This window comes from Dendrobium catenatum, unplaced genomic scaffold (assembly GCF_001605985.2).
Source record: "Dendrobium catenatum unplaced genomic scaffold, ASM160598v2 fragScaff_scaffold_621, whole genome shotgun sequence".
Lineage (NCBI taxonomy): Eukaryota > Viridiplantae > Streptophyta > Magnoliopsida > Asparagales > Orchidaceae > Dendrobium > Dendrobium catenatum.
Window position 1 is genome coordinate 15,074,842 of NW_021319083.1, and position 25,340 is coordinate 15,100,181.

The following is a 25,340-nucleotide window of genomic DNA, read 5'->3' on the forward strand; positions in this document are numbered from 1 at the left end:
TTTGTCGGGTGTAGTGTCACAGCCCGTGTGGAACAAATCAAAATTTATCTCAAGCCACAAAAAGAGCTAAATGCCCTAGTCGAATTTACTAGGTCCATTTCTCAAACAATCTCCTGCCAATAAAGACGTGGTACGTGTCCCTAACCGCGGTTGACCGCCAAATGCACCGCCAGAAAACGGTTATGACCCAGGGCCCTCTGAACCGAGTGGTTTTGCCGGCCAAATGGCACACGCGCCAATACCTGGTTATGGCAGCGCCAATACTTCCTATTTATGGCATCAAATCTTTGAGATATGAATCAATAGGATATGACGAAGGGCACAAAGCCCCTGTTAGCTAAGGTGCGATTCAAATTTGTCCCCTTAGACAAACATTCAAACCGCCGGTCTACAAGTTCCCTGGACGAAGCAACCCTACTTGCAATCTGACCGACAATGTGGATCCTTTCTGTCAGGTTGAGTCGACTACGTCCTTCTGACTAAGTTAGACCAGGACCACGATGGGTCCGGCGATACGACGGAACCATGGGATCTTGATCGGCCCATTCATCCATTCCCCCAACCATCCGCTTTTAGTGCTAGGCGGGTTGAAATTTTCTTATTTTTAAATATTAAACTTTCCAATCCTTTTCCGAATTCCAAATTCCAGAAACCCCAATTTCCCAAATCCGATTATCACCAAATCAATACTTCTTGCTCGCTACTAATATGCCAGATAACACGTAATTTTTGATTCACGTTCTGATGTACGACTAGCCTTAATCGAAATTCTCTTCGTTCGGAAGTCAGTAATCGAGGCGGGTGACCTTAATTAACTATAGCTGGCTTGCCGCCTATAGAGAAACCAGAAACTCAAGATCATAAAGTCTCTCACAAATATGAGGGCGAAATCTCTTCGGGGTACGTGTTACTAACACATATTTATCTACAAACCCATCTGCCTGTCCAAAATTTACCTCGAAACTTAGTTCGGTTAAAACTCCCATCGCCGAATAAGAAGGACATAGAGCCTGGGAGGCCGGGACCGAAGATTTTCCGGAGCCCACCCAATTTTCAAATGTCGTAATTTAAACTTAAATTAAATAAATTAATGACTGCTCAATAATACAGTCATCAATTAACTCAATCAGTTAAATTAAATGCTCTCCAATTTAAAAAAAAAAAATCTTATAAGAATGCAATTTTTCCCCAAAATACTTGATTAAATCCAAAATTTTCAAGAAAATTTTGGCCAGTCTGGAGAAATCAACATGGCACTCTTGCCATAATTCTCCTACAAATCTGAAGGTCGACTGAGTAGGATCTTTCGATTCAAATTCTACCGGCCAGATCTTACAGATACGATGGCTCGGTGTGCTTCAAATTTTAAAAACCTACGCCCCACAATCTAAGATCGATGGTAATGTAATTTCACAATTTTAAAACCATCTCGGGCCAGACTTAAACAGTCAACGACGCGGGTCTTCAACACCTGCTTGAAAGTCCCATTATCCTCTATTTTATTCATTTATTTCATTTTTATTATATATGTATATAATATCATATGATATTATATATAATAGAAATTACCATTAAATATATATTTATATCATAAAAGCGAAGCGAAGAGAGAGTCTGATCGGGTCGGCTAGGGAACGCACAAAGGAATCAGAGAAGCGACGCCTTGCCAATCTCTGCTCTCTGCGAAGCAATGGCAGATCAACAAGGAAGGAGGATCGAAGAAGCGACTGTACTATCCCTCCCTCCTGCCGGAAGCACCGTAGACAGCAAGAAGAACCGAAAGAGTGACTATCGATCTCTGCCCTCCTACGAAGCAATAAAAGTCCGAACAGCAAGTGTCGAAGTCGAAGGGAGCTTGAAGAAAGCTCGGTGAAGAGAGCGTTGGGGACATCCATTTCTCTTTGTCTGCGATGCGATATGAGAGAGACAGCAAGGGAGGAGTTCGAATTCTTCTACCCAACTGCTCTGCTTTTGTGTTAAAAAATGACGGTGAAAGCAAAGTAATTTCGATTTAGAACGAAGGGTTTGCTTCATTGGAAGCAAACTACGTAGAGGTGGGAACCCACTCGAAGTATCTTTGAAATTTCTCTGTCTATTTTTAGTTAATCAATAGCTTCAATGTTCATTCCGTGCTGATCCTTCGGTGCTATCATAAATAAGTAAGAGGTAGGTCAGATTGTGTGTGGCCGAACGAGTTTGCGGTCAGAGTCAGCCAACGGGAATAAAGGGAGGGGGGCTAGCTCAATGACACGATAGTCGAGGTCAGGGCCAAAAGTTGGTCTGACTAGAGCCTTCGCAGTCATTGGGTAGGCAGATTAGGGACGACGGGTCCTGCATACCAATTGACAAAAGTCAAATGGCAGGGTGGAGTGCGAATACAGACAGGCATGAATGTCATGGCAGGCTGCAGGTCATTCGTTGCCTGGTTCACGTGCAAGGTTAGATGTCGACAGTGGCATGGGATCTAGATAGATTGAACGTGACTGCTTGGGCTTCGACTCTTGTATGAATGCTCGACTGGAGGAAGAGAGGAAGGAGAGCGGAGGCCAACCCGGTTCTGTGTGTGAGGAGAGTCGAAATGGTTGCAGAGGGCAAGTTGCAGTGAGTCAGTTTGAATGAAAACAAGAGCGCCTACCCTATCTAATTCCTTAATGCAATGCGTTTAAGGGAAACGAACAGTGGAGGTGACGTTACGTGGTACAAATGTGGGTTAGTGGGTGGTTGCGAGCGTCTTATGATCAAACATGCCATGACATGTCTTACACTTTATAATTATAGGAATGCACAAATTTTAAATGATTGAAAAAAAAACATTTAAACCAGATAGGAGATTATATCAATATTTGATATTGTTGTTATTTCTTAAGTAGGACAAATCTGAGCACTTCATAAGAGCAACATAATTGATGAAATATTGAATAGCCTATTTCAAAATGATTGTATATGTTAGACTTAAGAGAAGTTCATGTTATATAGATATTTTGCCAATTGTAAGTTCATGATGGCCTCGGTTGAGTGGCAACAAAAGATAGCCCATATTGAAGATAGCGAAAGACATTAATCTGATATATTTATGATAAAATGGACATATATGACAATAAAATTGAGCCCATATAAAGGCAAATGGTTATCAAGTAATAAACTTCATATAACAATCTATATAAGGTAGGGCAAACAAAGATGCCATTATAAAAGAAAAAGCTCCCCAAATTGATATATTTAAAATAAATTGTACATAAAGGCGACAAATGTGAACACTTATTGAGTCAAAAGTTCCCCACAATAAGTAGCACTCGAGCTAGATTTTTAACCCTATGATATGTGATGTGGATCTAATACAATTCACTACCTTATGATGGTCAATCAATATAACACCATGTACAGCATATTAAGCTAAAGTAAGATAATATTTTAGATTGAGAAATAAATGAATATTATAAAATGATTTGTCTCTAATCTTAATACCAATAAGTTTGACTTTCATAATGCACATTATGCCTGAACATCTTTTTAAATTTTTTTCAATAGATTACCTCAACAATTATTATTAAATCATTATTCAGGAAATGCCACTTTATGATGATTATAGGTATTGCAGTAGATCAGCCTATATTTTATTTTAAACTTTCCGGTCTATTTAATAATTAGGACATCTTGCTTATTTTAAAATTTGAAGGTTATTTTAAAATTATCTATCTCGATGTGCTTTAAAAACTCACTTGATATTACTTCTGAGCTGTATATTTTGAGATAGAGCAAAAGATAAGAATGATCCTGAATGTGGATCGAGTTTTGAAGAAGCTACTGAAATTTTTTGATATATAGCTGTGGTACAAGATATAAAGTCCGCTAAGATATGTATATAATGAAATTTTGATACTATGTAATTAAACATTGATGTTTGTTAGAAGCTCTATGGTATAATGAATAGAATATTATAGAATGCTTCAGTTAAACTGATTTGTAATAATCTATTTAGCTTTCTGAGTAAGAGATAACGATATAATAAATTTAAGTCATACATATTCTATCATGCCTTAAATTCAATAGAGAGAAGCCATTGTGGGGTGTGACTACTAAATTCTTACATTTTGAGAAGAAATTTCATATTGTTTGGAATTTTTTGCTCTCCATCAGTCAAAAAGCACTAATGTGCTTCCATTAAATGAAAAAAACAAAGAAAAGCAACAAGAGAAAAACAAGAAACCAGATTGGTTTTTCAATTTTAACTAGCAAATCAAAATTCTCAATAATGGGGACTGTGACAGATTCGTACATTAAATATAATTTCAAAGGAGAACTTAAATTCTAAAGAAAGAGGTTAGAAAAGAAGAAATGGCATAGCAAATCAACATTACCTTTTAACAAGAATTAGATAGTCAGATCCCTGCATTCGAGCACGACCACGGGATTGTATGAAACTGCACACATTTTCAGCCGGATCAAATCGCACAACCAAATTACAACTCTGTACATCAAGCCCTTCCTCCAGAATCTGAGTAGCCACAATAATATTTACCTGCGCTTCCTCGAGAATAATCCAGATTAACAGTTTTCCATCACTAATATACTTTGAAAAAACATAGAGGAATGGTTAAAGCTCACTTTTCCATCCCTAAAAGCATCTACAATGCCCATTTGTTGGTTCCTCGTTTGAGATTGCAAGCCACACCGGTTTCCAGCCATGTACTGGATACCCCATCCCGAAAGTTCTTTTAATTGGCTTAAAAGAGACTGTAGAACAATTGCGGTAACAACTCTTTGAACAAATACAATGCATCTCAAATTTTGAACCATCCTAAAATCAATAGCAACCTTTTAAGTAATTCAAAAATAAAAATAGCATCTAATTGTTATTGACATATATATCATTCAAGACAGTAGAGAAAAGAGAAACCGCAACGTTCTTCAATGTATAATGCAACAAACCCGGTTAAGAAATACTAGAAACAAAATATCTGAGGATAAAGACTAAGAAACAAAATAGATATTAAATTTTTGGAAGCCAAAATTGAAGAAAAGAAAAGCCTAGTGGCTAGAACATAGAAACTAGCACTAACTTCAAGAAGAAACAAATTTTAGCATTAAAGGAATCATAAGACAAGACAGTACTGAACCGATAATTACGTATACAGATTAACATCGGTTCTTCTTTCTTCTTTAAAGGCCTAACAATCTTTGGGGCACCAAAAAGCATAAACTTTTCAAGATTTTAGAATGGTTTGGTAACGCTAATAACCTTCAGTATAGGCTAATGAGCATCTAACATGTCAAGCCAACCTTTTGTGGGGTAATGTGCTGAAATTAATGTTCTGTGCTGTTTTTATTAACCAAAGTGATGCAACAAGAGATAAACAAGTCACTGCTTTTTTGTGGTTATGAAGCCTAGAGGAAGTGCGTGCGAAGTAGTCTTTTCATTGGATATTTACCGCAAAAGAAAAAAGATACACTAGGTATCCATATCTAAGAAAAACAGCTGAAAAGTAGTACCAAGGACAATTCATCAAGATCAGAATTATAAGCTAATGGTGATGATGTTATGATAGTAACGAAACTTAAAATAAGCATGAAAGAAAAACACAACATAAGTCACATACATGCAAGTTTATGAGGCTCGGTTAGATGCACCCATTTCCAAATTTGAACACAGATTAAATATTCCTATTAAATTTTAAAAAAGATGCATTAAGGATCTCTCTTTATACAAAACTGAGATAAGCACAACAATACCACATTGTCTATGATGTTATGATCTTGATGACGAAGGTTAAAGTTAATGAAGAAGAAGTTGCTAGCATTAATATTTTACTTTCTTTATGGCAAGTCTTAGCAGGATTATCCCTACTAAGGCTAAAAGCCCCTCCATTTGAAAGAACCAAAATTAGCAACACTTTTTTGAAGAAGCAAAAGACCCTTCTAAAAGAACCATAAAAACAATTCCCTTCATTCTCGATTGGCATTTTCTCTTCCATTTCTTTCCCTTTTCTTTCTATTTGCTAGTGAATATAAGATGTCAAACACTTTCTTCTAAGGCTCTATTTATAGTGATAATAAGGAATGAGTTTTGAGATAATTTATTTAGAGATCCCATAAGATATTAAATTATTTTTTAAATATATGATCACTTCAAGATCTTTACATAAATACAACATCTCTAAAATATTCCCACAAACCCCAAAAATGGAATAATCAAATATTAACTCGTAAAAAGGTCATTCAATCATATCTTAAAAAGATTTTATCATGAGAAATTTGTCGTAATTTCTTCCCACCCAGACCTAAGGTCGGATGGTTTTAAATTTGAAGATCCCAGGCCATTGTATGATCCGGCCAGCATGGTTTTAAATTAGAAGACCCTAGGAGGAGTGGCAAGAAATGGAAGGGATAAGGTGAAGCCGAGTAGACTCTGGTTAATTTAAAACTTATATTTTCTTGTATAGCTAGTAAGATGAGTCTAAATCAGAGGTGCGTTGATTGTTTGTTATGATAATATCTTTGGGTGGTTAGTTACTCTATAATTATATACATATGATATAAATGGAATATTTTGAATGTTTATGCTTTATAGATGAATGTGGTTAAATGTGACATGAATGTTTTTCGGAATGGTTATGAGTTATGAAGATTAAGGAATCGGATGTTTTACTCTATTAAACCTTGTGTTGCTTGGTAGGGAGTCAATGTGAGGTGTGACACAATAATAGGAATATCCATATTTATGATGATGCTTGTAGTTGTTGAAGTGACTGCCATTATAGGGCTAGCTTGCGCAGTTGTACATAAACATAAACCTCCAATCCCAACAAAAATAAAAATAAAAATGTTTGAAGTGTTGATTACATACCTAATCTATGAAAATTTCCTCTAAAATGGTAGAGGGTCAGATATAATTATTTGATTATATCTTGAGTCTAATAATTAGATTTTTCTCATATTTTGGATGTCTTAAAACACTCTTGAAATTATGCTAAAAATCTTGTAGGATGAACTATATGTTAGGATTCCTTCAAATTAAACCCACTATAATATTCAAAAATCGATGAGCAAATTCATATCTCTTGTACAAACTTAGAAGTAATGTATAGTTCATCTAAGACTCCAACCATAGCAATAGCATTATACAATTACAAAGGTTTGCTCAATGTCTAACCTAAAGAATATATGGTTGGATTTGTTGAAATAATGTAAACAAAGTTGCGGGAATGCAATTCAAAAAAGAATGATATGTTATTCCCCTCATAAGAGTCAAAATGAAGCGACTATTTTAGCATATGCATCGAAAAACCACTAACAAAGTAGCACATTTGAGATAAAATCCTAGTGTAGTATGTTTCTGAAAAAAGTCTAATAATAACATCACAAGAGTAATAAGCCTAACAGAATTGTCACCAACCAAATATATATTAAACTAAAATTTATGAATAACCTCCAAGTTAAGGTGCCTAACGAGAATTCACCAACAATTAAAAAAAAAGATGTAGCATGCTCTGAGATCTCTTTAGAAAAGACTAGAGCAGGCATGCCCAGATATGAGGATGGATGTTTATGAATAAGTGAAGTTACATATTGATTAAAAAAACAGCGAAATGGCCATTTGAAGTAGAGAAATGAACTCTTCAGGCATTCATCCCACCAATAATATCTGCAAAAGAATGAGCGTGGGCAACTAGAGGCACAGGATCCATAGGGGAAGCAAAGGGAGTAGTCTCCACGAAATAAGGAGCCACCAAGATTGAAGTGGGAGGCCAAATTGGAAGATCAATCAAAACCCAAGAAAATTTTAATGTGGGGGAAACAGGAGGTGAGATCCATTGAAAAACCGACAGCAAAAAAGAGAAGGATCCAAAGTGGAAACCAGATGATAGACGTAGAGTCATTCAGAATCAAAGGAAGTGAATGAGCGTCATGCTAAAAGCGGGATGCTGACCAAAAATTATTGAAATCAGGAAAGCAGCTCTAGAAGGCAACACAATGGCCCTAGAAATAATACCCTTTTTTTTAAGGTAAGCTTAATTATCCTCCGAAAAAATATATATCTCATTGTTTGTACATGCCAAAAAGCATCAAAACTATTTTTATAAAATTCTACATTTTATTTAGATCATTTTGTTAGATATATAAGTATAAAAAAAAATTTGGGAGAGAGAAAAGTAGGCATATTTTTATACACTAATTTGTTAATTAATTAAATATTTATAAAATGTTATTGTTCACTTAATAAAATTTCTGTAGTTATGTTAATGTACGGCAGCAAATTAAGTTCCCACTCATCTTAACATGCAATGGTTGATTCAGATCGTAGTGGCAAGGAAGGCTTGTGATGAACTATAAGCGCTTGACTTAGGCTTCGTTTGGAATGGCTTTTTTATTGCTTTCTAAAACGGAGTTTTAATACAAAAATAAAAAAAATTGTACTAAAACTCCGTTTTAGAAAGCAATAAAAAAGCCGTCCCAAACGAAGCCTTATATGATAATGCATAAGCACTTAATATTCTGTTTACCCAAGCAGCTGAATTAATTTGGAGACCTTCCAAACGTGAGGAGAAAGCAAGTTCGTGCTAGGTAATGTTAAAAAAAAATTATATATTTATATAAACCATATGACTGGTATCATGCATCCATTATTAATTTTCTTTGCTATGAATGAAAAGTTAGAAGGCTGAGAGGCAGTGCTATTAAATCAGTGAAGAAAAAAAAAAGAATTAAGACGTAGAGCTAAAAGAAGGGAAAGAAGAAGCAGCTGATGAAATCAGAGAAAATGAAGGAAAGAGAAAGAGAAAATTTAGTATGAGAGTTTCAAGCATGTTCGACTCGAGTTGTAGGGATAAGAAAAAGAAGAACGAGTAATTTAATTGAGGTGAAAACTTATTATTGAGATTTGTTGTAAATGCATCATGAATAGCTCCATCCAAAAATGATTGAGGAACACCTTATCTTAGTCAAACACTATAGATTCCACTATCCTATACAATCTGATCACCTCTCTGATGAATGTCACTGCAATTGTCACAGTCGTATACAGATATTGTAGGGGAATAAAATGAGCATACTTGTTCAATCTATCCACGGCCACCAAACAGCATCACCAAGAACTCGTAGTATCACTCATGTGTCCTTAATGCAATCTTCGAGATATCTTCATATCTCATCCTAATCTGATAGTACTCAAACTTCATATCTATCTTCGTGAACACCACCGCTCCACAAAGCTCATCAATCACCAGTATAGGAAGCTTGTTTGGCACAGACTCCTTATTTAGGGCCCGGTAACCCACACGAAATCTTCAGCTCCCATCCTTCTTCTTGACCGGTAAGATTGGGCTAAAAAAAGCACTCACGCTCAGCCTAATGATCCCTACCTTCAACATCTCCTGGCTTAGCTTTACAATCTTATCCTTCAGGATCTGAGAGTATCAGTAAGGTCTGATACTAATCAGTGACAACCCATCCCTTAAGGTGACCCCCCCCCGCCAACCTGATCACCTCCAAGTTCTGCAACTCCATCAAAAATCCTCGCCCCCCCCCCTATGGTCCTCACCATGGTTTTGAGAGAAACAATGGCTTTGGATAACACTACATCTACCCTAATCACCACTCTCCTTCACACCACCACCATTTCAATCGTCAGTACTCTCTAATTGGCCTTGGTGTCTCCCAAGGTCTACAGTCATTTCATCCCCAGAATGATATTAGTGCTCCCTAACTCCAGCGGAAGGAAGCCCTCCCTCACCTGGATCCCCTGTATGGTCAAAATCACCCCCTACATATCCTCTGCCTATCTCCACCTTCCATGTGCACATCATCATCCTGTAACACTCTATGTCCATCAGCTTCACCCCCAATCAGTCCATGACCTAGCTTGAGATAAAATTGTGGGTAGCCCCACTATCTATCAGCACCACTACCTCCTGGTCTACTATTTCTCCTCTTACTTTCATATTGTGATTTGGAGTGAATCTCACCACTGAGTTCAAGGATACTTCTGCCACATCTAAATACAGCTCTTCTTCCTTCTAGAACACTGCCTCACACCCACCTTACTCCTCAGTTTCCTCGTCATCATAAATAGAGACAACCTGAAGAGTTCAATCCTTACACCTATGCCCCAATGTATACCTCTCATCACATCTAAAACACAGCCCCATCACCCTCTTCTCCTGTAATTCCGTATCAGTAAACTTCTTGAAGTTCCCCCCATATCTCTGTCCTAGAGTTCTCCTTCGGGGTCTCCCTAAGAATACACGGTGTTAGCCCATTGGGTTTCAAAAAGGTGGTGGTCATTCTGTACGAACCTCCTGAGTTGCTGTCTCTAGCCCCTCTCTCCAAATGCCTCTATCCTCCACTAACTGAGCAAGATTCATAGCCTCACCCAAATCACAAAGCCTCATCACTCTAACTGTCACTCGAATCTCTTGTTTGAGCCCTTTCATAAAATTTCCCTCTAGTACAGTCACCAAATATTGGACCAATCGGCTGGTAAGATCTTCAAACCTCTCGTGATACTCCACCACTGTCCCCTCCTGTGTCAAAAACAAAGAACTACTCATAGAAGCTTTCTCCCCTGCTAGTTTAAAAATATTTCAACAAGCAGTCTTTAAACTCCCTCTAGGTCCGCATGGGTCATCTCATATCCCCCCACTAGTACCACGTCAACACTTTCCCATCCAAAGACAGCCCGGCCACTGCCAATCTCTCCTCCTCTCTCAACCCATTGACGGCAAAATATATTTCCACCTTGTAAATCCACCGATGCGCATTCTCTCCCTCAAAAAGATGCATCTTCAGTTTTCTAACACTCGGATCTCTTATGTTCCCCTCATTTCCTTCATAATATCCCATTCCTTAAGGGGGTGTCCCCCACCCCACCCCACCCCACCCCCCGACCAAGGGTCCCGGTCATCTCTTCTACTCTCGAACCCAAACCCTTTGTCAAAATCCTCCATACTTTCAAATTCAACACCCATCCAGTCATTATCAGCCCCTCTCCTTTCAAATACAACACTCTTTTGCTCATACCCAAACCCCTCACCTCTCCTCATACCATCTTCTTGTCTCCTCCCTTCCTTCTTAGGAATAGGCTTTACGAAAGGTCTTCTCTCTTCTCCCTCCACAATCTCCACCTCATGATCTTCCCCTCTCCTTATCTTTAGGCTTTTCCCAACTCTCTTACCTTCCAGCGGCTCCCCTCGCCTCCGACGATGCCATTTTTTGTTTGGACTTCAAGCATCTTTCTCATCATCTCATTAACGATGGCGAATATCCCATACATCTTCTCATGGTCGGCCAAAATTTGAGTTTGAAAATCTGAAAATTTTTTCTTCGAAACCAAATTTCAATTGTTAGATCTCCCCTTCCAACACGTATATCTTTCTTCCTGCCATAGGTACCCGGCTCTACACTCTTATACCAATTTGATAGAAGTGAAAGCAATTTCAGCAAAACCAGGAAACGGCAACGAGAAAAATAGGAAGAACACATAAACACTTTTTATTGAAAGAACTAGGAAAGAAACACAAGATGCAATTGTATCTTCAATTAGAGAGGAAGATCCGGCTCTCCCAAATCCCTAGCCATCAACTAGAACCCTCTCAACCTAAGCAATTCTAAATTCAACCAAAAATCCAGCATCCCCCACTGAACCCTAGGGTAAAAAACCTACTTAAGGCATACAATACATAGCAAATCTCAAAACAACCCTCTCCCTTTTGAAGTTCCCTCCTAGCCACCCACTTCTCATTAAAATTCCCCATGGGTTTCACCCAAAAGGGACGCGATTCATTCAGGCGAAAGCCTGTTCCACCTCAAGTAAAATCTAGTCATTCCAGGAGGGATCGATCCATCATCATTATAGTTTCACATTCACACCATCATGTAACCTCTCTCAAGGCTATGCATGAGTTTATATCACATCATAAGATCATTACTACTAAATTGAATATAATAACACAAGACGTAATTTAATTTTAAAATGAATGTTTTAAATAATACTTAACCACCATATTATGCATATTATTATTTTTTAGTTGGAATCTGAAATATTTTTTAATAAATGATTGTATATATAATATATGATATTAGCTTTAAATTTTAATTAAAATCTATTTATATTTTAATTAACTTATTTGCTCATCATTTATCATTTCAATTCAGCAAATGAACAAATGGCCTTATAATACAACTAGCAATTTAATTTTATTCTTATTATTATTTTTATCATCCCTCGCAGCATAAGGATAAGTCATATATGATCTACATGGATTTCTTTCATTTCATTTTTGTTTTGTGACCGATTCGGTGGTTGGGTTTTGCTTGGAGTTTGAGCTTGCTAGAAATATAAAAATTAAAAGATAGTGTTGGCTCAAGAAAAACAGCACGAATACATGAATCCCACTTTGCAGCTATAAGATTTCATTTCCCTTAAGTCAGATTGTAATTAACCAGATTTTCCCTGAGGGTAATGTCAAGGTTTAAAGATCTTGGGTCCTTACTTCCTATGAGCGCAAGCACTCATAATTAATTACCCCTCTTAACACGTAAGAAAGAACTCTCGATTAAGGATGAATAAATTTTAGGTAATTTAGTCTCAATGGTGGCAAGATGGAGGTAAACCCGAACAAGATCCCATGGTTCCGTCATCCCGGGTATCCCGGGTATACCGTAGATTTCAGTCTACCAACACTAATAATCATTGACCGTAGTGTCCAGAAAATCTGATTAACAGCCATGGGTTGCCTCCTCTCAGGGATCCCGAGTAGACTGAAGTTGTTAAATGTAGGTTTTAATTTTTGTTAGGTATTTTGGGGTTTACATCTATTAGAATACCCAGAGATTTATTTAGTTTGGGATTTATGACTTCATTTAGAAGTAACCCAGGAATTTAGGTTTAGGTTGGGACTTACGACTTTCATAGAAAGTAGCCCGGAGATTTGAATTTGAAGTTGAGGCTAATTACTCTATTTATGAGTAGCCCAATGATGGATCTTACAACCTAACTCTACAGTGAGGCTGCCCGGAGATCTTAATTATTAGGGTAGGACTTATGACTTCTCTTAGGAAGTAGCCTGAAAAGTGGGTCTTACAACTTAATCATTTTAGACTAAGTTGCCCATAAGTTTGAATTTTAGTTTGATTTAATTTGGGTTTGGCACATAACTTTCTTAGAAGTTGTCGATTAATTTATTTAGTTTGGGGCTTACGCTCCAATTAGAAGTTGCCCGTTATTTTATTTAGTTCGAGGCTTACAACTCCAATTAGGAGTTGCCCATATGATTTGTTTAGTTTGGGGCTTACGGCTCCAATTAGGAGTTGCCCTATGGCGGGTCTTACAACCTACTCCTATAGACTAGGATGCCCATAAATTTTAATTAAAAGGTTGGTTGGAAGATTCAATGGCTTCCTTAGAAGTTGCTTGGTTATTTATAGGAGCGTTAGGATTGTTATACTTTGTTTTAAAAGTATTCCTAACACATGGGACTTACGACTTCACTTAGAAGTGGCTCTTTGGTGGGTCTTACAACCTAACCCTATAAGCTAGGATGCCCGAAGGTTTGAATTTGATTGTTTGGATTAGATTTGGATTAGATCTTATGACTTCCCTTAGAAAGTTGTCTAATGGTGCGTCTTACGACTTAACCCTGTAAGCTAAGCGGCTCGAGTTGTGGGTCTTACAACCAAGTCCTATGGACTATGATGCCCAAAAGTTTAAATTTGGCTTGAATTGGATTTGGATTAGGTCTTAGTGCTTCATTAGAAGTTGCCTAATGATGGGTCTTACGACCTAGCACTTTAAGCTAAGTGGCACGAGTTGTGGGTCTTACAACCTAATCCTTTTAGACAAGGATGCCTGAGGGTTCTAAATTTGATTGTTTGGGTTAGGGCTTATGACTTCCTTAGAAGTTGCCCGTTAATCAGCATTTATTCAATTTATTTGTGATATATTGAATCTTCATTTGTTTGTTTGCAGGCGTTCGTAGCCAGTAATTATAGTAGCCAAAGCTTGCAATTGCAGAGGATAGGGTCCACATATAGCTGTAGGAGCTTGTACAGGGGAGCCTTGAAGAGTATGTAAAAGAGTTTGAAGGTTTATGAGTTGTTTGGAAAATTTGTACAGATTGTGAGAGCTTTTGTTGTTTGAAAAAAAGCTTGTACATACATTGGGTTAGTGAACATGTTGATTTCTTATAACATATTTATAAAGATGAAATTACGAAGTCATTTTATCATAAAAATGTGAGTTTGTGTTTCCAACATTATATATATATATATATATATGATCAATGTGGATAATTTAAAACTCTTTAGCTTAGAAAGCAAAGAGAGCAACTCTTTCAACTTCAGGCAGTAAGCAAGTATTTATCATTCTCAAGAAATCTATTTTCAAACCATTTTTATTCAACCCACAAGAAAAATTCGGAGACTTAGAGGAAGAGAAGTTGCCAAAATGTGGAAGAATTTTTTCCTTTCATGCAATGTTTCAATTCAATTTTTTTTTTATTGAAGATCCCATTGACGTTGTTCATCCATATTGCACAACTTGCACTTATGCAAGACCATATACTTAGATTCTTTAGATAATTTATACTTAGCTTCTTTAGATAATTTTGTGGCTGAAGATTGTCAAACATCTTCTATAAATTGATTTTGCCAGAATAATTACAATTCCAATGTAAGGTCAAATCTATTTATCTCCACAGTAGATGTTTAATTAATTATCAAGTTAATTAACGAACAACTCAATATTATAATTTCATCAATTAATTTAATAGGTGAATTAAATGTTCTCCGATTTTAAAATTTTTCTTAAAGAGCCATGTTTTTTTTCAAAATTCGCTAAATCCAGAATTTTTCAAGAAAATTTCGGTAGCCTCCCGGCGTCACCTCCCCACCGAGGGAGAAATCAGAACGGCCTTTGCCGAAATTTCTTCCAACCCGGACCTAAGGTCAACGGCGTAGGGCCTTCAAATTTAAACCATCCTAGCAGAATCTAAGATCGACTGCGTGGGGTCTTCGAATTGTAAAACCATCCGCTCAGATCTAAGATCAATGGCGCGGGTCTTCAAAATTTTAAAACTATCTGCCCGGATTAAAAATCAAAGGCGCAGGTCTTCAATTTCAAACCATCCCAATCGGACCAAAGGTACAACAGCCGGGGTCTTCGACACCTGTTTGAAATATTTCTTTCTTTTTTTTATGTAATATTATAGTATAATATATATTTTGTTTTATATTATATAATACATTATAATATAATATATAACATTATATTATAATATATAATATATATGATATATCAAATAAAAGGAGAGGGGGAGCCCGATCGGGCATGGATCGGAGGTCACGCACGGAGCAGGTTGCGCACGGCCTAGAAGGTGACGGTCGACGGGTCGGCCGGTTGGAGTCGACCGGCGGGGATCGGTCGGCGTTAGATGTGGGTTAGGGCATGGGAGGCGAAGTCGAACAATGACGGGAGCCGAAGAAGCTACGCATGAAACCTCCGCTTCCTACAAAGGAGCGAAGTCGGACAACTATGAGGAGACGAGGAAGCGACGTGCGCAATCTCTACTTCAGGTGAAGGAACGAAGTCGGACGACCACAAGGAGCATAAGGAGCGACCGTGCAATCTCTGCACCTTTGACAAAGCACCGGAGCCGAACAACAACGACGAACAGAGAAGACGAAAGGCGAAGCCTAGACGTCTTCCTGTAAAGCAAACAAAGTCGAACAGCAACGATCGAATCGGAGTCAGAGCGAACGAGCGAATTTAATTTCCATTTCTCCAAATTTCTTTCTTTTATCGCTTTGGATTGTCTGTTGGCAGTTCCTATGCTAAGCAATGCTTCATTTCGACACTAACTGCCCGACATGCCGTTTGTTTTAAAATTTTTTGTATCTCTTTTTTTTTTAATAGTCAACAGAGAGAGAGAAGTAATTAGAAAAATTAAAAAAGAATGTTTAAATGAGAAAATGCTTTATAATTTGTAGTTATCTCTGATTCAGTGAAAACTTATCCATTTGCGTGATTGTGAATATAGGTCAATATTGTCAAAACATATAAATCTCATCATTTTTTTTTAGTTTTTCATGTATTTTATTTATCCATTCTCATTTGCCAATGCTCTTGTACGCTTATTTCTTACCCCAACAACTTGGTACAATCTATGAGCTATAATATATATATGACAAACATGCTCATAGCATTGTTTTATTCATTTTATTAAGCATCGCTCTATACTCAGTTGGCGTTTCAAAACTGTAGGAACTGTTCCTCATGAATGTTGACAGTAATACTCGTAAATATTTAACAAATTTCTAAATTTTAATTTGCTTACAAGCTCTCAGACTAATTTTTTCTAATAAATAGCAAAAAATAAGAGATGAAATAGTTTTATAAGCAATACGCCAGGTTCACACCGTTATTGCTTGTAATCTAATGTTGGATGTTGGTAAACCTCTATTTTTAAAAAGCATTTTTCACTATGAACCCCAATTTTTAAATCTTTAATCGAAATCATTGTATTGAAGCAAGAAACTTCTCCCTTCAAGAACTTTTTCCATTGATTTCCTCCACAATTGCATAAAAAACAGAATTCTATAACAAGCTAGACAGTTGATAACTCAGAATTTGTACTGCGACATGAGTTTTTGGGAAACTTTTATAAAATAAACTTTTGATAAGAAGAGAGAGTGATGTTTTCCCAGTTTTCTAACCAACCATCATCTCCTATTTCATTTATATATGACCGCCTGAAGCTGGGTTGTATAAATTTTTGGCTCACCAGAAACCTAAAGGTTTCTCTATTGCAAATACTTGACAGAAGAAATAAACTGAAATTAGTAAATTTGAAAGGCAATTACCTATACTCCAAGAGAGATCGAACAAGACAAGAAACTTTTGCTGTTAAATATCCTGCCTCTACATCTGCTTTTAAATCATCTCCAATGCACCATCCTGACAAGCCAACAATAAGAGAATATAATGGAACCAAACATGTAAACAGAAAAAAATGTATATTTAAATAAAGCAAATGAAATATATAACACTCTCTAGCCCCACCAAATCACATAATTATTCAAATTCTACATTGTTTATCGCAAACTTACGAAATAGCAAAGCGGAGTTGATATAACATAAAAAAATAACAAGAACAAAAAAAGTATACCAGCAGGAACATTTTTGGACAACAAAGTAAACGAATCATGACTGAATTTTCTTATAATTTTTTCACCAATCTTATCATTGCTTTGACCCCAAAAAATAGTAGCATGGTCTTCATTTGATAATGATTCACAGGCCTACAAAAAATGAGCATGACATTTAATATAAATACAATTCACCTAATAATTAAATAAAACTACAATAAACATAAAAGTGCATGTTACTTTTATAGTTAGCCACAGACCCAACTCCTTTAAGCAAAACAAAAAGGTATCTCGTAGCTTGGAGATCTTCTTATTTGAGCTGTTAACGGTCGATGGGTCAAACTTCAAATCACGCAGATCTTCTACATGCTAACAATAGGGAAATTATTTAGCCTTATTTCATCTATGTATATAATGATGGATGAAGCGAATAGAAAGACATTTATCATGATAACAGGAAAAAAAAATAACTACTACTTGAAAACTAAAAACGAGTAAATTCCTGCTATTAAAAATAGCTATAAGAAAAAGTCAAGTTTTAGACAACTCAGGTAATGCTTAATTTTATTTCCAAAAGTATTAGAAGTGAGGCTAATCAGTCTTTCTTCCCTACTTAACTATATATTAAGCGGCAAAGCCAATTGATCACTAAAGCAGTCAAATAGCTCCTGCGCCACATTCATGTAACATCAATGACAAGAACATGAGCAAACCTCAAATATCATGACAAGAAAGCTTCATACTCTTGGCATTAAAGATTATGCCCAAACTAAATTCCCATATCTAAAATATGTTGGATCCAACTTTTATAAAAAATAGTGTTATGGGAAAACAAAGATGAGTCAGCTTCTCAAAAAACTGAAAGAATTCAGAACCAAAGTTCTGTGGTTGGCTCATACTGATGCATGGGGTGGTCCCCACCACATTCTTGTGAGACTCAGGCTTCGTTTGGTTTTTGGGTACTTTTGTAAAATGCAGTTTTAAGAAACATTGGTTCAGAAAATGAAGTTTTCTACCGGAGAAGCATATTTAAGAAGCATTCTCAAAACAGCAGTCAATGTTATACATCACGTTCATATGATTTGTATGTACTAACAAAAATTAATTTCACAAGTTTGCATTTCTGTGAGATGAGAATACATGGATGAAATTCAGACTAGTGCCAAAATTAAAGCAGGTGAATCATGAGTAAAAAAGTTTCAAGATAAGATTAACATGCACAAATGTTTATGACGTGCAAATAGTATTGGTCATCATAATATGAAGATGCAATGGTTGATGGGCACTAGAAGTTGAAGCGAACAAAAGGAAATTGTCACAAGCTTAAGACACTTTCGAGCAGTGAGCATAATTGGTGAGTGGTGCACTATAAGCAGCCGCAATAGGAAGCAATCAGGCATAGTGGAATTGCCTTAGAGGCTATCATTCATAGGAGAAATAAGAACTGCGGGTTTGGGCAACATATGGATATGGCACTGGTGGCAAAATAAGCTAAATGATACATGAGGAAAACCAAGAGGTGAGAGCAAAGACAATTAGATTCAACATGATGCATGGGTAAGGGAATCAACAAGATTGGGTTCGATGTAAATTGAGAATCAGAAACTAAATTTATGAATAATATGATAGATGATCTAATACAAAAATTTGATGGAGCTGGTGCGGATGGGGAGAGAAAAAAACTCCGTGCACACAACTGGAACAATTCACATGCACAATTGGATTGTAAGGAGCACTAGTTCATTCATTCAACAATCAATACCAATTCAAATGTTCATCATGAATCCCTATAAACAAAAATAAGGCGGAAAGGATAAGACAAAACATTTTAATTCAAAATCCAATCATACTTAAAACCAAGTCAAATAAATTAAATTCAAATTGTGAATTATCCAAACAAAAAAATTGGCTGAGCCTGATAACGAAAATCAAATTAAATCAGCCTATGTAGGAGGTGGGTGAATGTTGACCTCTGCCAGCAAATCCAAAAGAAACAAAAAAAAAAAGAGAAGCTTAAAAGATACATACCTCTGCCATGAATCCCAGAAAATCCACTGAAATACCGATGCATGTGATGCCGTTCGAGTCTCTATCCCGGAAATAATACTCATATTCTGCGAATAGCCTCTCTGCATCATTAAAATGGACTCGAGTCGCAGCCCTTCTTCTTCTTCCACTCCCGAGCTCCAGCCGAATCCCAAGCTTCCATTTCCACTTCTCGATCCCTCCAACAACCTCTTCTCTGTCGCCTGAAACCTGACTAACCTTCTTCCTCCAGGACAAGAACAATTATTACGTCCTCTGACCAGACGCAGAGGAACGTCCGGTCGGAGGTCAAATCCCGCCAAAAAATGAGTTGTACCGAGCAAATACCGAGCAATACCAAACAATAACGAGGAATACCATCATTTGAAGATCCAATACCGAGTTATACCGAGAAATACCGAGTTATACAAAAGTTGTACCGAGTTTTTCCTAGAAAAACTCGGTACAACTCGGTATTTCTCGGTACAGCTCGGTATAACTCGGTATTGGTCTTCAAAGAGCGGTATTCCTCGTTAATATCAAATAATACCTAGTTATACCAAGCAAATACCGAGTTTTTTGGCGGAATTTTGCCTCCAACCGGACGTTCCTCTACGTCCTTACACCGGACGTATAAAAGTTCCCAGGACAAAGCCAAACCATTTCTTCACTTCGATCCTACCCATCTTCCTCGTACCTTAGCGAACCCGACGCCGAAGCCACCGTTGCTCTGTCTCAGTTCCTTCAAGCCATCCGACGACCTCTTTGCTCCCGACCTACCTTATCGGATAGAACTCCTCATCCGACTTCTACAGCAGGCCGAGCAGCTCCTGTCCAATTCCACCCTAGCTGCACCATACCTGATTCCTCTAACCCGTGCCCTATCTTCCTCTAGCCTACACCAGCAAGCCACCCCTTTGCCATTCGCAACCATCCCGATGCCTGGCCAAGCCCCAACCTCCTGAAGTCGTTCCCCTACCTTCTATACCCGAACAGAGCCAAAGCCCCGACCCAACTCCACTGCTCCGACCTCCCTAGCCCAATATTCCCTGCTTTGATCCAAGCTAACCGACCTAGGTATATTCATTTTTGTTTTATTTTGCCTTACTAGTTACTAATTACTATTAGTTAATTATATTTATTAGTTGGTAATTGCTGTGGTTATTATTAATAGTAGTAATAATTGGTTGTCATTATTTTAGATATTCATTTTAGTATTAGTATTAAAATTAATATTAATGATTATTTTTTATAATCATTTTTAATATTAATATTGATATTACTATTAATATAATCACTAGCAATATAATAATAATAATAGTATTATTATATTTATTATTATTATTATTATTATTATTATTATTATTATTAAAAGAAAAAAAAAAGAGCTTCTCCCTTGTGCCTCGATTTACATGCCATGAGCTCCCGCTGCCGATCCACCTACACGAAGGTGTAAGTTTCTAATTTAAACCGCGCTTTCGACGCTCGCGACGAGCCAGCAAACCCCCTACGCACTCACGTAGAGTAGTAAGTAGGGAAACCGGTGCAACGCTTGCAACGAGGTGGGACCACTCATGAAGCATGAGGGGGACAAAATTAAGTACCCACATGTGGGAAAATCCCTGTGCTTCTTTCTAACATGTGCTCAAGACCCCTAAGCGCTCATGTAGCGTCTTGGGGGATTAAAGAAAATGTCGTCAAGGTATCACCCGACACCTACCTAAAGCGCTCATGTAGCGTGGAAGGAAAGGAAGACTCTTGGCTATTTCCTTAAACGGGGGAGACGCCGGGAGGCTACCGATATTTGGACTGAAAATACAAAGACTTGGACTCGGACTTGTATTTGGACACAAAATGAAGTATAAAATTTTTTAACCTAAATAAAATTGAATACAAGCTTGAACTTACAAGGACTATAGGGGACACATAACTTGAGCATACTACTTGAACTCAAGCAACGATCTGAATTGGAACTTGAATTTGCACACCAAACTTGTCGACTTTTGAACAATAGAGAATTTAAACATAATTGAAATAGCAAAATTTGGACTTGCACGTTGAATTTTGAATTGAATACTTTGAAAAGGAACTTGAATATTTGAACTCAAGAAAGAAAACTTGAGTTGGACCACAGGGGACCTAAACAAGACTCGAATGCCAAGGAGCTTAAACTTGAAAGTGCTATAGGGGACCCGAATTAAACTCAAATAACTTGACCAAAACTTGGGCAAATGCAAAGGACTTAGACCAAGATGCAATAAGCCAAGATTGATTCCAAATAACAAGATATTTTCAAATGTACAAGTGGGAATTCATAAAGAATGTTGAATGAATTCTCAAGACATACAAATGATAAATGAGCTTGATTATCCAAATGACCATTTGTGGAGTAAAAGATTTCTAAAATATCATTTACTCAATGACATCAACGGAATATATTAGAGTTGTTATTCCAATTTGGATGCAAATGCTAACTAAAGAATATCATTCATTCAAATCTCATGAAAATGAGCAAGGATCTATGCATACATTCATTCCAAATTTGGCCATGACTTTTTTTAACAATGACAATTAACTTGTAAGCGTAATTTCAATAGAGATGAAGATGTTAATGGATGGGAATATCAAGTTCATTACCAATCATATATAAGGGCAAATAACTTAGAAGTATAACTTGTTTACAAGAAATAGGAAGATTGCGAAGGATATGTTTGATCACAAAGCTATGGCAAGAGCTCTTTGGGACATGATAAAGGACTCGTAGCATTGGATTTAACTCATCCTCAGGCAATGCTCAATATGAGCACGTACAGTTTGATCATAAGTGAAGATAAACAAAAGTTGCAAACCATATGAAGACGACAGTAATGGATTTTGATGTATGTATCTATCATCCAAACAAGCACTTTACTCTCCTACAAGTGAAGGTGGAGAATAGGCTATCGATGCAAGTTACTACGAACTACTGCAAAAGCTCATCATATATACAACACAATGTTCACAAATGAATACAAAATATGTACAGCAAAGGTGGCAGTACCCTATGAATGACAAATGAACACATTTGAATAAGAAAAACTTAAGTTGATTATAGTCTTCATGGCAACCATGTAGAGAGATGCAGTAATCCCTACTACATTTGCTTGCACAAATTATGAAAGAGAAAGGTACTACGAGATCTAAGTGAGGTCCAGATTAGGCACAAAGGAATATAAGTGGTAGAAGACAATATGAATTATCCATGAATGACTATAGAAGATCCATCATGCATAATGCATGCAATAGATCTATGAATGGGAAGTGAAAATGTCACATTCAAACAATAATAGTGAGAAAGTTGCAAATATGGTGGTACCTCTACAAACATATACAATGCAATATACGACAAATTCTTAGCACTTGCTAGCGATGAAATAAGATTCTTCGAAAGCATAGTAATGATAACCAACAATAGGTGACGGATACTACCACACCCCACAATCAACAACCATCCAATGGAAACCAGATACATCATCCTCCTGCAAGTGAAAATGTATGATATGCAGCAAATACAAATACCTACAAACTCATACACTTAGGTGCACAGCCCCCTAGACATACTAGGATTAGGATTTTTCTTTTTCTGCACATGTGTTTGATGTTGTTGAGTGATTGCCCTTGGATTGTCTATGTTGTGGGCACTTGCCTTTAAGTGGATAGTGTAGAAATATACATGTTCTTCTTGCAAGGGGTCATATCTAAAAGGGGGCGCTCATAAATAATAAATTAATTGCATGACAGGCGCTGCTTAAACCCCCAAAAAAATGTGGCCAATAGGGTAGAAGCAGATGCTTAGCACTCTACGTGCTAGGAAAATTTTGAATGTGTGCTTTTATTATATAAAGTGCTTCTAATTCATTACAGGTTTGAGTCTTTTACATTTTTTAAATGTATTTGATAGAAGTAGAAGTTGTATCGAACTTGTAGGGGTTTGGAGCAAAAGAATGAAGTGGACTGGAAGGATATACCTACCAAAGTGAAGCCCTATGTTCATTCAGAAGTGAAGAGCTTGAAGACCCCCCCCCCCCAACAAGTAGAGTATGTAGTAATTTGATTGGGTTGTATAATGACAGGCAACTCAGCTGCAAAATCTGGTTGTAATAATTTGGACTCTATTTACATTCTTTCTACTTTATTTATATATAAAAGCATGTTTGCTTGTTTACCTGGGTGCGTAATAGAAAAGCATGCCTTTTTTCTTAGATTTCTTTTCTTATTTATCTGGGTGTGGTCTAGACTTGTGATACGAGAGGCTCTTAGGACAAAATAAATTTTCTACCCTTTAAATTGTAAACAACTTAAATCAATCTAGGTTTCATTTCTTTCAAATAAGAAAATTGCATGGCTCCCTTTTAAGGAGCTAAGTTTTTCAAATTTAAAACAATCATGCATAGCCCCCAAAGTGTTGCATATAGAAAGCCCTCATTTAAGTACTAGATAACCAAAAATATATTTTCTTTATGAGTCTCATATGCATACCTTCATACATAGGCATCTTGACCTCAAAGCTAAGTTATAAGTCCTACTTTTAAATAAAAATAGTCATCCACTCTACATTTACATTAAGACCAGATAACATAGTTTTAAAAGCGTTTAGGTGAGTTTAACTAGTAATTCATTCCAGGCAGGAAAATAAATCCAGAGATTGAGAACGTTATGCCTCATGTGAGAGCTGTAGCTTATAAGTCCCTTTTGCATTCCTTTAGACTTAGGTTCGAGACACTATCTATCGGTAGTCCTCACCTTAGTTTTAAGATTTGAGGCATTGGTTGATTCCAAATCACCCTATAAGCCCTCACCTTCTGGGTAATTCGTTCAACAAATATTGTTGGAATGTAAGCCTCAAACTTCTAATAAAAATATCAACTTAAATAAAAATTATACTTTTAAAATGTAAAGCCCAACATAGGATAGTTCGAGCACTTCTGAGATTTCTCAGAATTAAGTGCTCTTACTTCACCTCCCTTGGCTCTCATTCAAAACTAATTCTAAGTTGATCTTTTCACCTCCTTGAAATTTCTAAAGGCCAAAAATCCTTTAAGCAAGACTTTCACGGATTTCAAAAATAAACTTTAGCCAATATTTGAATGACTCTCAAAATGAAGAAAACTACTAGTTTAATCAAATAAACCCCATAAATAAATAAACCTCATTTGACCAAAATAACGAATGGGAGAATCTCTGTTAAATTGTAAATTTTATCATTGAGCCTATAAGAAAATGATATTTTTACCCTTCGGGATAATATATCATCATTCTTATGTCATACTCGATCATAAAGTATGTAATCTGTTTCAGGATAATAAAAATTCTCCAACAAGAAGATGGAAGCTTTGGAATATGAGATGGAACAACTTAGAGCCGAGTTGTAGGAGAAACATTTCGAGATAGAGGAAATATTTTTTGGAATCACTACAGGAAAAATGCCCTAAACCGGTGGTTCTAACCGGCGGTTTTAGGACCGCCAGTAGTACCGGCGGCACCACCGGCGGTTTGGCCGTCGGATTTTAACGACGGCTGCACCGGTGATTTTGCAAATATAAGCCGCCGGTAAGGGCGGCGGTCCCTAAACCGACGGTAAACCGCCGGACGTCAACAAGAACCAGCGGTTTAACGGCGGTTTAGACCGCCATTGATAAGTGACTTTTTACCGGCGGTCAAAACCGCCGGAAAACGGCCGGTTTAAGCCCTAATACACCGAGCCCCGCGTCTGCAATTTCATTTTAACTCTTTCCTTCTCTCTCGGTCGCTCGCTCTCCCGTCGCTCGCTCTTTCCTAGGGTCGCTTCCGCTTGTCCGACCGCCGCCTCCGCTCGTCCGACCGCCGGCTAAGAATCTCCTCCGGCCGCCGCCCCCAATCCGACGCCGCCGACGACGTTTGTCCGGCCCAAATCCGACCGCCGCCCCCAATCGGAATCGCCTCCGCTCGTCCGACCCCAAACAGTCCGATTTCTATTTTAAGGTTATTTTTTATGATTTTTCTTTGATTATTGTTTCTTACTACACATTTGCAAGGATTAGAAATATTTTGGATGATTTAGATAGTAAGCATTAATGAAATGTTCTAATCGTTGTGTTAGATCTATTTTTTTTTTATTAAGCATTATTTTAGTTTAGGTGGAATCTATTTTGTTGATT

General features: G+C 37.1%; 1 protein-coding gene across 1 annotated transcript in view; it reads right to left on the reverse strand.

The window, feature by feature from the left end:
* Positions 1–4,328: 4,328 nt before the first annotated feature.
* LOC110093852 (endoribonuclease Dicer homolog 2a) overlaps positions 4,329–25,340 on the reverse strand; it is a 48,860-nt gene continuing 27,848 nt past the window's right edge. The window contains exons 8-12 of the mRNA XM_020818868.2: positions 17,380–17,508; positions 17,160–17,292; positions 16,855–16,948; positions 4,606–4,798; positions 4,329–4,519 (exon numbers count right to left, since the gene is read on the reverse strand). Coding sequence (XP_020674527.1) covers positions 4,355–4,519; positions 4,606–4,798; positions 16,855–16,948; positions 17,160–17,292; positions 17,380–17,508 — 714 coding nt within the window. The 3' untranslated portion in view covers positions 4,329–4,354. The remainder of the gene's footprint in view (positions 4,520–4,605; positions 4,799–16,854; positions 16,949–17,159; positions 17,293–17,379; positions 17,509–25,340) is intronic.